This window comes from Myxocyprinus asiaticus, chromosome 44 (assembly GCF_019703515.2).
Source record: "Myxocyprinus asiaticus isolate MX2 ecotype Aquarium Trade chromosome 44, UBuf_Myxa_2, whole genome shotgun sequence".
In the NCBI taxonomy this organism is placed as follows: domain Eukaryota; kingdom Metazoa; phylum Chordata; class Actinopteri; order Cypriniformes; family Catostomidae; genus Myxocyprinus; species Myxocyprinus asiaticus.
The window spans coordinates 22,023,354-22,037,120 of record NC_059387.1 but is presented as its reverse complement, the minus strand read 5'-3'; the positions used below and the strand labels follow the sequence as shown (position 1 = coordinate 22,037,120).

General features: G+C 42.9%; 1 protein-coding gene across 4 annotated transcripts in view; it reads left to right on the top strand.

Annotated features, from left to right (window-relative positions):
- Positions 1–13,767, top strand: part of LOC127434563 (ligand of Numb protein X 2-like) — a 28,594-nt gene that overhangs the window by 12,426 nt on the left and 2,401 nt on the right. For all 4 annotated transcript variants that reach the window (XM_051687376.1, XM_051687373.1, XM_051687374.1 and 1 more), the window contains 2 exons: positions 726–903; positions 1,132–1,357. In XM_051687376.1, coding sequence (XP_051543336.1) covers positions 726–903; positions 1,132–1,357 — 404 coding nt within the window. The remainder of the gene's footprint in view (positions 1–725; positions 904–1,131; positions 1,358–13,767) is intronic.

Genomic DNA, 13,767 nt, shown 5'->3' with positions numbered 1-13,767 from the left:
TATTCGTAAATACACTCTTTGCAACATGACTTGAACGCACCATTATTCACTAACCACTTGTAATCCAGTTTAACCGGGCACTAAATTGTCCTGAAATAGCACTGCGTTGAATTTACATTAAGTCATTGTAATTTCTTTTAGTGAAAACAGGCCTCCTCTCCGTGTAAATTAGGCTTCTTATAGATTGTGCTTTGTTCACAAAAATCAGCATTATTTACTTGGTGCAATTAATGTCACGCTATGACGGCCCATTCAAACGAAACTTTTAATTAAAAAGCGATGTTTGTGCACATTTTCTATTGTTCGTGGCAGCAGTAATATATCAAGCAATCAAATAAAGGAGAAAAACGTAATAATCGATCATATATCCAGATGCACAGTGTAGTCAAACTTAATTTCGGCATTTTAAATAGCTGAAAGTGTCTAGAATGCAGTGGTGGAGCGATGCTGTACAGTCTCAGTACTGTATACCAGATTGTGGTAGTTTGCTGCACCCTTCACAACCCAGCCCTCAGAACCGTCCCGCAAGATTCTGACTGCGCCATGCGAATTGTGTTCAGCACTAAATCTCCGATTTACCTCATTCCTTTAGTGAATCGGCTGCAAAAACAACCCATAAAGTGTGTGCAATAAACCACCCTATTATCATACTTAATTCTTAGAGAATTCCCCCCTCAATGTTCTCCTGCTGTAAGTGCTTGTGTAAATATAAGCATGTGTTGTAGGACTTCTCCCAGTGTGTGACCAGTAAGGAGAAACACATCACTGTGAAGAAGGAACTTCATGAGTCTCTGGGTATGACTGTGGCAGGAGGGCGGGGCAGCAAGAGTGGTGAGCTGCCAATTTTTGTGACAAGCGTCCAGCCCCATGGCTGCCTGTCTCGTGATGGACGAATCAAGCGTGGTGAGTTATCTGAATTGTTTCTTACGGCAACATATCTTCTCAGCTAAAGGCCAAAACAGCAACTCCAAAGGTTGTCCAAAGGTAGACACAATTTCTCATTTGTATCTCTGATGATGAAGTGCAGTGAACCGAACTCTGTCTCCATGGGGTTTTCAACACATGCTGCGGTCCCCTCTGTGTGTCTGCTTGAAGCCTATCTAAGTGCCCTTTGTGTCTCTCATTGCTCAGGGGATGTACTGCTGAGTATTAATGGTCAGGATTTGACCTACCTGAGCCACAGCGAAGCAGTGGGCACACTGAAGTCCAGCGCCACGTCCTGCTCTGTCCAGTTGAGGGCACTGGAGGTCAGCACTGTCGAAGAACCCGGCCCGGACGAAGAGCTGCTCCCTCTGCATGAAAATGACTATGACGCGAGCTGGTCACCATCTTGGGTTATGTGGCTTGGACTTCCAAGGTAAGAGTGCAGTAACGCAAGCAAAGATTTTGTTGCACTAGTATAAGGAGTAGTTTACCCAAAAATGAAAATTCCTGTTATCCTGTAATTCTGTTTTTCCATGGAACACAAAGAGAAAAAAATTTGGAACCATAAATGCAGCAAATCAGTAGTCCATACAACTTGTGCGTACAAATGCACACAGTAAGTTTTTATTCTTGTTGTCTTGGACTGACACCTAGGGGTTTGGATGCAGCATCATTCAAATGCAATAGTTTTCAGTTAAAGAAGCTATTGTAGAAAATCTCTATTCACAGTCTGCCATGATAAATATAAACCACGAGTGAAAGTGTCCAATAACAGTGCGTTTATTGAAATTAAGCGAGTAGTATTCGGCTGGTCATGTGATTCTAACATGGCAGCCCCCCAGCTTTCATAAAGTTACTGATATGACTGGAGTCTTTATCTCATGTCATAATGATTATATGCATACGTTTCAAAATCGCAATTAATTTCTTTAGGAGTAAAACTTTTTTGTGAGGGAAAAAAAATAGCTGAGAGCAAGTCAATATCAAAATTTTTATATTGTACGTTGCATTAATACACAAGTGAGAATGCCGTTTTGACATCAATTTGGCATGTTGATTTGCCATTGAAATGCTTTTTTTGAATCTGGATGGCAGAATTGAAGATTACTACTTTTATACCGCTTATATAGTGTTTTATGGACCTTGATAACCCATGGCCACTATGAATATTGTCATTTTATGGTAAGCACTGCAAAACAATTCTTCAAAAATGTCTACTTCATTTACTACTTAAATGACACAGAGCTATTAGCAAGGTCTTAAACAGGATGTACTTTTGGAACCATCCAAATGTATTTTTTTGGAAACTCTCTTTGTACTCCACTGGGATGCTTAAAAATAGCATCATCACCTTGCTGAGCACTCATCCAAATAACCCTAAAATGGTCAAAAGCATTCTGGCCAGGACCATCATGTCAGGTTTAGGTTTACCTACTTTTTTAATCCAAATCTGAATGGAAACAGCTTTGAAGGGACGGAATTAAGCTTTTTTGATTACTTTGACATCGAAAATGTCTGTAGTGTGGTGTGTTTTGGATCAGCAGCTTTATGCAGTGGTAACCCATGAGGGGATTATGGCTCTGTCGTGATGTAAACATCAACAGCTGCAGATTATCATCAGAAGCGTACATGTGGAGATAACTTGCTTCTAACCCATTTCAGCCCAGACTTAGGCTGATACGCAGAGGTCAATGTGTCCAATCTCACTTCTACTTTTTTACTCTGTCCTCCCTTCTCCTTCATCCAGTCCCTTTGCTTTGGTGCCCTGCTGTCTCCTTCCCTCTTCCTGTCATTGTGCCAAATCCTCCCTGTCTGTACCTCTCCTACATACATGCATCTGTTTCTCTTTGTTTCTCCATCTGTGGTCCAGGTTTCTAGTGTTTATATCCCTATGTGTCCCAGTTGCTCATTATTAGCGGAGGAAAGTATCACTATTACTATTGTACATACAGTTGAAGTCAGAAGTTTACATACACTTAGGTTGAAGTCATTAAAACTAATTTTTTTAACCACTCCAAAGATTTCATATTAGCAAACTATAGTTTTGGCAAGTCGTTTAGGACATCTACTTTGTGCATGACATGAGCAATTTTTCCAACAATTGTTTACAGACAGATTGTTTCACTTTTAATTGACTATATCACAATTCCAGTGGGTCAGAAGTTTACATACACCAAGTTAATTGTGCCTTTACGCAGCTTGGAAAATTCCAGAAAATAATGTCAAGCCTTTAGACAATTAGCTTCTGATAGGTGGTGTACTGAATTGGAGGTGTACCTCTGGATGTATTTTAAGGCCTATCTTCAAACTCAGTGCCTCTTTGCTTGACATCATGGGAAAATCAAAAGAAATCAGCCAAGACCTCAGAAAAAAATTGTGGACCTCCACAAGTCTGGTTCATCCTTGGGAGTAATTTCCAAATGCCTGAAGGTACCACATTCATCTGTACAAACAATAGTAAGCAAGTATAAACACCATGGGACCACACAGCCATCATACCGCTCAGGAAGGGGACACATTCTATCACCTAGAGATGAACGTAGTTTGGTTTGAAAAGTGCAAATCAATCCCAGAACAACAGCAAAGGACCTTGTGAAGATGCTGGAGGAAACAGGTAGACAAGTATCTATAGCCACAGTAAAACAAGTCCTATATCAACATAACCTGAAAGGCTGCTCAGCAAGGAAGAAGCCACTGCTCCAAAACAACCATAAAAAAGCCAGACTACAGTTTGCAAATGCACATGGGGACAAAGATCTTACTTTTTGGAGAAATTTCCTCTGGTCTGATGAAACAAAATATGGAACTTTTTGGCTATAATGACCATGGTTATGTTAAGGGTGCGGCTTGCAAGCCGAAGAACACCAACCCAACCGTGAAGCATGGGGGTGGCAGTATCATGTTGTGAGGGTGCTTTGCTTCAGGAGGAACTGGTGCACTTTACAAAATAGATGGCATCATGAGGAAGGAAAATTATGTGCATATATTGCAGCAACATCTCAAGACATCAGCCATGAAGTTAAAGCTCGGTCACAAATGGGTCTTCCAAATGGACAATGACCCCAAGCATACCTCCAAAGTTGTGGCTAAATGGCTTAAGGACAACAAGTCAAGGTATTGGAGTGGCTATCACAAAACCCTGACCTCAATCTGATAGAACATCTGTGGGCAGAACTGAAAAAGTGTGTGCGAGCAAGGAGGCCTAAAAACCTGACTCGATTACACCAGTTCTGTCTGGAGGAATGGGCCAAAATTCCAGCAACTTCTTATGAGATGCTTGTGGAAGGCTACCCAAAATGTTTGACCCAAGTTAAACAATTTAAAGGCAATGCTACCAAATACTAACAAATTGTATGTAAACTTCTGACCCACTGGGAATGTGATGAAGGAAATAAAAGCTGAAATAAATTATTCTCAACTATTATTCTGACATTTCACATACTTAAAGTAGTGATCCTAACTGACCTAAGACAGGGAATGTTTTCTATGATTACGATTGGCAATGGTATTTGAGCCCCACTCTTTTAGGTGCGCATTTGCCCTATACAAGTGAGCGCTCAATCACCATTATTTCAGAATTTTCTGACTGAAGGACAAGAACTCATTGCTCGTACCGCAAAAGTCTGAAGTAGTAGTGCAGCCAAGTTTCGCAATGTCTCATTCCCTTCATCTCAGGGAACCGAGGTTACATGTGTAACCGGAGATGTTCCCTATCGATTCAGTTCACTCCACATTGCGGAGAAACGCTATGGGGAATGGAGTCCCATCATGCCGCACTACATGACGTCATACCCCGAGAGATACACCAGGGTATAAACACTTGTAAAATAATATGTATATGAGGTCATGGACCCGCCAGGCGGTGACTTATTACAATCATATTTCAAGTGTATAGAATAAAGAATTACCCCAAATGGTGACTGTGACGAGGAGGAGGACAGGGCCAGGCCGTGAGTCCGCACGGCCACCCCCCAATCGGGCTAATCAGCCATGGAGAGGGATAAGGCCGAGCCAGATAAAGCAGTTCGAGAGAGATAGAGCTATATCTATATAAGATGTATTTGTGTTGGTGTCTTTTTGTTTAAGTTCTTATTAAAATATTACTGTGACTGTTCAGCCGGTTCCTGCCTCCTCCTTTCCCTTTATAACCTTGTTACAGTGACATCCAGACAGGAAGTTAATCTTATGCTGTGGATATTTATGAATCATATAATACACACAGTATGCATAGTATTGATTCATTTAAATTTTTACATGTACATTTATGCATTTGGCAGATGCTTTTATCCAAAGCGACTTACAGTGCACTTATTACAGGGACAATTCCCCTGAAGCAACCTTGCTCAAGGACACAATGGTGTGGTGATTGAACCAGCAACTGATTACCAGTTATGTGCTTTAGCCCACTACACCACCACCACTCCAGATTCATCATACCCCCTGAGGTATAAACGCCTGAAAAAGAATAGGAAGTCACAGGCCTAGAGGACAGTGACTTATTAAAGACATCTTCAAGTGTATGAATTAATGAATAACCCCACATGGTGAAAACCAGATGGAAGTTCATCTCAGCCTGGGAATCTATATGAACCATATAAATATAGTGCTTGTGACTTCTAAGGGGGGTAATTTCAACAACAGCCTAAATACGGGTGGCTGTATCAAAATATGCATATATCTGGTAGCCCACCCATAATAAAAGGGCCTGGGCTCACCTACTAAGTGTTGGAACAATAAGCGCTCTAGACAGAGAGGACTTTGGAAGAGATGGACGCCACGTAGTGTTTGTGACGACCAATCTGCTGCAAAGCATAAGTCCTGCAAGGACATACCATTTGTCCATGCCCATGAAGAGGCCATGCCTCTAGTTGAATGCGCGTTCACACCAATAGATCATCTCACGCCCTGTGATTCATAAGCGAGAGCATTCGCATCAACGATCCAGTAAGAAAACCTTTGCTTGGAGACGGGCATGCCTTGAGTGCATCCTACATAACCAACAAAGAGCTGATCTGACAGCTTAAACTGGCGGGTGCACTCCACATACATGTGTAATGCCTGCACAGGGCATAATAAACAAATACATCGACTGCTCCTTATCCAAATTAAATGGTGGGGAAGAGAAGGCTTGTAGTTGGACCACCTGAGCCCTGAAGGGCGTGGATAGAACCTTAGGCACATAGCCTTTCTGGGTTGATGGTTGCTTTTGAAAGACCCAGCCCAAATACCAGGCATGAGCTATCGACTGAGAGTGCCTGCATATCACCCATTTGTTTAACTGAGGCCAGAGCCAATAGGAGTGTGGTCTTCGAGAAAGCACATGCAACTCAAAAATTCCAGTGGTTTGAACGAGGGGCTCGTGAGCGCCTTCAGCACCAGGTTTATATCCTAAGATGTGACTGTAGCAAGGCAAGGGGGTTTAGGCGCCTCGCTCCCATAAGGAACTGAAAAATAGAACATGTCTGCCTCCAGGGCGTGGTATGCCGACATAGTTACTACCTAAGCATCGATGTGGTGAGATCCGTGTTCAGCCGCTCTTGGAGGAATGCGAGGATCTCCGCTATGGAGTAGTTCATGGAGTCTTCACCATGTGAAGAGCACCAATTTGTAAACACACTCCACTTAGTGCATAGAGGCGTCTCGTGGACAGCGGTGTAGCTTGCAGAATGGCATTCACCCCAGCGGGGCATGTCATTTATGTAAGCTACAACTGTCATGTTGTCCTATCGAATCAGAACGTGGTGATTCACTACCTCAGAATGCAAAGCCTTCAAGGCTAAGAGACAGCTAGTATTTCCAGACGACTGAAGTGCTAGGTGCCGAAGTTTGGTTGCCTGCCGCACAGTGCACCTCAGCTTGCTCTGAACGCATCCGTGATTACCACCTTTTGCCAGAAGACCTGACCCAGCATGATGCTGTTAAAAGATTGGAGGTGCTAGAGCAGCCATACAGCAGCGATTATGTCAATGTGGATGCGCCCCAGCGCCAGGTGTGCCACCAGCGCTGAAGAGGTCTCATGTAAAAGAACTAACAGTGCGATGTGGATGCTTTTCACCCAGTTTGTCATTGCCATTTGTACAGCCTGGGCCTCAGAGTAGTAAATTCCCATGCTCGCACAACAGAGCCTCTAATCGGGCTAATAATAGCCCATCATAGAAATAGTTCAAAATGCGCACGTCACTCAGCTTCAATGGAGCGATCGCTGCATCGATACACTTCGAGAGTGTGGAGAGCCAAGGAAAGGACTCTGAATTAATTAGCTGTTCCCTCAAATGCGATTCTCAAAAACATGAGACGAGGTGCAACTCGTACATGAAAGTACGCGTGTCCTTTAGATCTATTGACACAAATCAGTCAAGGTGCTTTGTGTGCACGCAATTCAAGTGTCTTGGATCTAAAATAGGCCGAAGCCCACCATCTCACTCCGGAACGGAAGAAATCGGCTGTAGACCTTTGTGTTCACCGCAGTTTGGAACAATCTCTATCGTGTTCTCTGCGAGAAGATTGTGAGATCCTGCGCGCAACATAGGTGCATCCCGAGCTGGGACCATAGATGACCGAACACCATAAGTAAGATAACAAATGCGTCAGCTTGCTTGCTAGAGGAGATAGATCACCGTTCACCATTGGGAAGCAGTTGTGCACAAAGTGTGTGCGTAAAAGAAGCGTGAAGGGCTTCTTTGAGTGTGTTTCTCTTTATGAGAACATCCTTTATTTAAACGCAACACACAGAAGCAACATTCTGTGTAATATCCCAGTCCCGACAAACTCCGGTTTGGGAGGGGGAGAGAAATGAGAATGTTTGTTTGTCTCGTGAAGGCATCAAGAGCACTTTTCTCTTTTTTATAAGAGTCTCTGTTTATCATACTGGCTAACTCTGGTGAGGAATGAGCAGCGTATGAAAGTGTGTGTACATCTCTTGCAACAAGCACTTTCTCTTTTGTGTAAGAATCAAAACACATTTGTGTATCATCCCAGCGACCTACGGCAGGGAATGAGCAGCGTATGAATTCAATGGCTCAGCTGTTTTTGGCGGAGCCGGAGCAGCGGGGATGGGGTTCTCCACTGGGAACTGATCTGAAATAGAGTGGTGACTTTTTGTGACCCTCAGAACCATCGAGGCAACCACTAAATTTGATACGTCATGGCACGTATCAGCTTGTGTCGATGGCTGGTTTTGAACCGTGATCCTCTGAATCTAAGGCTAATACTTAATGAGGCGAATTAACATGCAAGCCGGATCTCCTGGAAAAATGCTGCTGCCCTTTGGGCCCCAGAGCACAGTGCCTTGAGACTCATGTCCTCACAGTGAGGGCAGTCTGTCCACATGAGAGCTGCTTCAGCGTGGGTGCAGCCCAGGCAGCGAACGCAGCTCTCATGTTGGTCTGATGGAGCAATGTGTCGCTCACAGGAACACTTGCGATATGACGTCTTTAAAAAGACACTTGCACACAAGGGGCTCTTTATATGAGTGTTTTGTCACTTGGACGGAATATTATATATAAACAATATATATATAGATATACTGTAGCTCCTGTTGGAATGCTGCCGGTGGCCCGATGCCAGTGGCGAGGCGGAGAAACTCTTTGCCAAAACACTAGAGGGGGCGGGTGAATCTTTCACTGCAGGTGCTGAGAGTTAGGCGAAGAACATCCTGATGCGTCTGCAGGGAAATCCCGTCCGCTGGAAGGTGTCCGTCAACGGCGAAGAGAGGGCTGTTCAGATCAGATGATTGTCGTAGTCAAGACAAGACGATGTCGGTCTTGACGGAAGAAAATTCTGAAGAAATGGTGATTGAGTGCCTGCTTATATAGGGCAAATGCGCGCCTAAAATGGCGAGGCTCAAACACCATTGCCAATGATAAGATTGGCGTTATGATACAAGGGATTCAACTAGGTCATCGGAGAATTAATTCCCCAAAGCGTTTCACCGCAATGTCGAGTGAACTGAATCGATAGGGAACCTCAATTTAATGCACTGTACACAAAAACAAGAGCAGCAGAAACTGAGAGTCGATCAAATAAAACGGCAGATATTATTCTGTTTGCCCGCAAGTCTGTGAGTACTGTATATAGATGCCTGACTCATAGAGAATGAATGGTGAGCTCAGAAATACTGGGTGCTTCTCAAATGGCAGGCTGCAGCCTAGTTAGGCTGTGTCCTTCCTAGACCAGACCTTCTGAGGCTGTAGGCTATACTCTGTCTCATTCTAGTGCCGTATGGTGAGGAAGTCTAGTAAGTGCGCATGACAAACCATATGCTTAGTACCATGTGATATTTTACTTTGTTTAGAAAACCCATATACTTCAGAAAACGAGAAATATGTCCTTAATCTCTAAATTATTTTAGCAAAATTTGTTATTCACAAAGCTAGTCACTCAAAAAAAGCCTTTATATAATACATTTTGCAACACTATTATTAGAATTTATATTTAAATCCTTCAATAATGAAAAAAGTGCTTTCTTACAGGACCTAGTTGAAACCTCTCTGCAATAACGCCAATATTCTAATATTGGCTATGGTGTTTGGTATCGTGAATTGGCGCGAAACTGTCTGCTATAAAAACAGGTGCACAAACACCATTTCCTCAGAATTTCTGACTGAGCACAAGGAGCGCATCGCTCGTGCCTCAAGAACTCTGAGTCTTGTAGTGCGGCTAGCGTTCGCAATGTCTCGTTCCCTTCGTCTCAGGGAACCGAGGTTATGTACGTAACCGAGATGTTCCTTTATGACTCGGTACGCTTGACATTGCGTTTATTAATGCATATGGGGAACAGAATCCCATCACGCCGCACTACACGACATAACTTCCCAGAAAGGAAGCATGATACCGCAGTTTCGTGGGATGGTGACCGACATGAGTACGCTGCAGTGAGTGACCCTTGTGTTGGGCCAAGAGGGGAGCACTCAGAATGAATATATGAACTATAGTCATATAGTATGAATTAACTCCTTCACGAACCCAGTTGGGAAGGGAGTTTATTTATAATGTAAGTGCTTGTGACTTATGGTAAATTACAACAGCCTGAATGCAGGCGGTTGTGTAAAATGATGGGGAGGGGCATAAGTATATGTTTGGCAAAAAAAATAGCAAGCGCTCTAAAACAGAGAGGACTTGTGAAGAGAGAGACATTATGTCTAGGTTCTAAAACCTTGCGAATGTGTTTTGAGAAGACCATCCTGCAGCAAAACATATGTCTTGTAAGGACACACCATTCGTCTATGCCCATGAGGAGGCCATGCCTCTAGTTGAGTGTGCTTTAACACCAATTGGCAAGTCTTATCCTGCGACTCATAAGCCAGGGCAATTGCATCGACAATCTAGTGAGAAAGTCTTTGCTTGGAGACGAACATTCCTTTTGTGCGTCCTCCATAGCATACAAAGTGCTGATCAGACAGTCTGAGCTAGCGTGTATGCTCAACGTATGCGTGGAGTGCCCGCACAGGGCATAACAAATGCAAGGATTGTTCCTCATCCGAATTAAATGGAGGAGGGAAGAATGCCTGTAGGTGAACCACCTGCGCTCTGAAGGGTGTCGTTAGGACCTTAGGCACATAGCCTTTTCTGGGTTTGACAGTGGCTTTTGAAAGACCGGGGCCAAACTCCAGACATGAATTGTCAATTGATAGTGCATGCAGGTCACCAACCCGCTTTACTGAGGCCAGAGCCAGCAGTAGTATGGTCTTAACGGAGAGCATGCGCAAATCCAAAGGCTCAAAGTGGGGCCCTGCGAGAGCTTTTAGGACTAAAGTTAAGTCCCAAGTCGGGACTGTAGCCAGTGGTGGGTTTAATTGTCTTGCGTGATACACAGATATAGTTGTGACATACACTTTGAGAATTGATGGAGTGAGTCCTGCGTCTGGGGCTGGGTATGCCAGATTGTGCCTTGCACCTGAGAGAGGAGATCCCTCCTCAGCAGTATTTCCCATGGCAAGCTTAACAGCATCTCTATCATTTCCGGAAACCATGGCTGGTTGGGCCATTTTGGCGCAACCAGTAGAATCGTTTCCTTGTCCTCTCGGACTTTGCATATGACAGAGTGATTCAGGCATACCTGGGGAAATGCATATTTGTGTTTCGCCAGCCATTTGTGTGCCGTTGTGTCCGCTCCCAGCGGGGCTTGTGACTTTGAGTACCAGAGGGGACAGTGGTTATTCCCCACTGAGGCAAACTCGATTTCTGCTTTGCCGAATATTTCCCAAATCCTCAATACAGTTTGAGGATGAAGTCTCCATTCACCCAGTATCACCCCTTGGTGTGACAGTAGGTCCGTGCCTTAATTCAGCGACCTGGGACGTATGTTGCTCTCAGGGAGATGAGATGACGCTCGCTTCATAGGAGGCGACGCATCAGTCTCAACAGTGACGGTGAATGAATTGCACCTTTGCGGTTTATATATGCCACAACTGTCATGTTGTCTGAGCGAACCAGGACATGACAGTTTGCTATTTCTGACTGAAAAGCTTTTAAGGCTAGAAATACAGCTGACAGCTCTAGGCAGTTGATGTGCCACACTTTCTTCGCCCCTGTCCAGGTGCCAGAAGTCGGGCGTCCATCACACACTGCCTACCAACCTGTGTTGGAAGAATCCGTAGTCACCACTTTCCGCCTGACAACTTGCCCCAGCGCGACACCTCGCTGGTAAAACACAGGAGCTGTCCATGGTGCTAAAGCAGCTATACGGTGGCGGGATATAGTGATGTGCATGCACCCAGCACTGAAGAGGTCTCATGTGTAAGAGACCTAATGGAATGATGGCGGATGCCACCGCCATAAATCCCAATGCTTTCTAAACAGCTTCAGTGGAAGTGTTCTCTCCAGTTTGAACTGAGACAGACACTGTAGAATGGCCTGAATGCGCTCACTGCTGTAAAGATTCCGCCCGCTGACTCGTGTATGTCGACGGCGAAAGTAGAGGGCTTCTAGATGAGAGATCATGGCTGTCTTGGAGAAATTCTGAGGAAATGGTGTTTGTGCATCTTTTTTTATAACGGACAGTTTCGCGCCAAAACATGCGGGGCTCAAACACCATAGCCAATATTAGAATATTGCCGTTATTGTAGAGAGGTTTCAGCTAGGTAGTGTAAGGCACTCCCCATATGCGTTAATAAGTGCAATGTAAAGTTTACTGAGTCGTAAGGGAATTATAAAACTTTTAAAAACTTAATAATTTGGGACATGTGCAAAGCATTGTGGGTGATTGAAGGCCACAAAGGATACACCTGATGCATCCTCCAAAATATGGCAAATGAAGGCTGCAAAACGAGACTGCCTTCCAAGTGTCCTCACAATTGAGATGGCCTTCGACGATGCTTGTTGACGTGGCAGCCGAAATATTCAGCCTAACGAGGCTGCAGCCTTCTGATTAAGAAGCACCCTGAATTCAACATTTCTGAGAACATGCAATGTCTTCCTAAAAGGATATTCATATTAGTGGTCGACAGATAAGGGGTTTTCAGTGGTCTATTCTTAAACCAGTATAATGAATGTTATTAAAACATTTCTTAAAATGGTTATGCATTTTGTATGCTTTGAGCTTTAGCAATGGCTATAATTTATCATAACATGAATGAATAGTAATAAAAGTAGGCTATGTCGTCATCCAAATGTGTTATGGATATGGGACTGTTTATTTTGCATTCCCCTGTTTTGGTTGCTGTACTTGTAAAACACTAATGAATTTAGACAAGGATTTTTAAATTTGCTCAATGTTAAAGGTTAGTCTAGGTCTCAGACAGCATGCCCATGGAATACCCACAGACCATTCACAGCAAGCATGCTGTATTTTGCAGCAAAAATGGCAAGTGCTGGCAGAACTCCATTCTGATTGGCTGGCTGCTATAGGCAACTCTTATGAGACAGGGATGTACAAGTTTTTATCAGTTCATCAGTAAAATTTTGTTCAGAAATTACCAGGCTGCTACAATGAGCACATCTGAGGAAGAACTAGTTGGAAAAACTATTTTTTTTTTTTATTAAATTTGCCAAAGCTTGCAAAGTTTTTGGCATTGAAACTTTGAAAGAAATTAAAGAGTACTGCTTGAAGCAGATTGTGTGATTAAGTGATTATTTAAAAGAATTACCACTTTGTTGCATGTCATGACACACTAAACTTTACAAATAATAAAAAAAAAAAACTTTAGCCTACTTGCTATAATGCTTTAATGTTCTGGAAAACATATCAAAGAAGGGAATCCCTTCCTATTTCTGTAAGATCTCTTAGGTTCATAATACCCAACATGAAAAAATTGTATATATATATATTTACATATTTAAATTTCATAACATGTTTTTTTTTTGAGTAATTTTTAACATCATAAAATTTATATTTTAAGTTTTATTAATTTTGTAAAAAAAAAAAAAAAATATGATTAATTTTGATGGAATTTGGTTATGAAATTGAAATGTGTATTTAAAAAAAACATTTGAGTATTGTTGCTGTTGTTTGATTGAATTATATCCTATATATGCAGTAATTTCCATATCACACAATGAGTAAACTCATATAAAATGTTTTATTTCTTGTATGATGGCCAGCAATACGTTTTTCAATCATTGATCAGGTGTCCAGGAATTTTACAGGGCCAAGGTGGCAACCCTACTCAGAACACCACAGCAACCACATAGCAATGTCCTAGTTACCACCCACAGCACCCTAGCAACCACCCATAGCAGCCTAGCAATCACATAGCAACACGCTTACAACCACTCAGAACACCTCAGCAACCACAATGCATTGGCTACCACTCAGAAAACGGTAGCACTACAGTCATTTTTTTTATTTTAATGTAAAAATCTAATTTGTTATTAATAAGTTTCTTTTGTTCCTCTCTCTGGCTC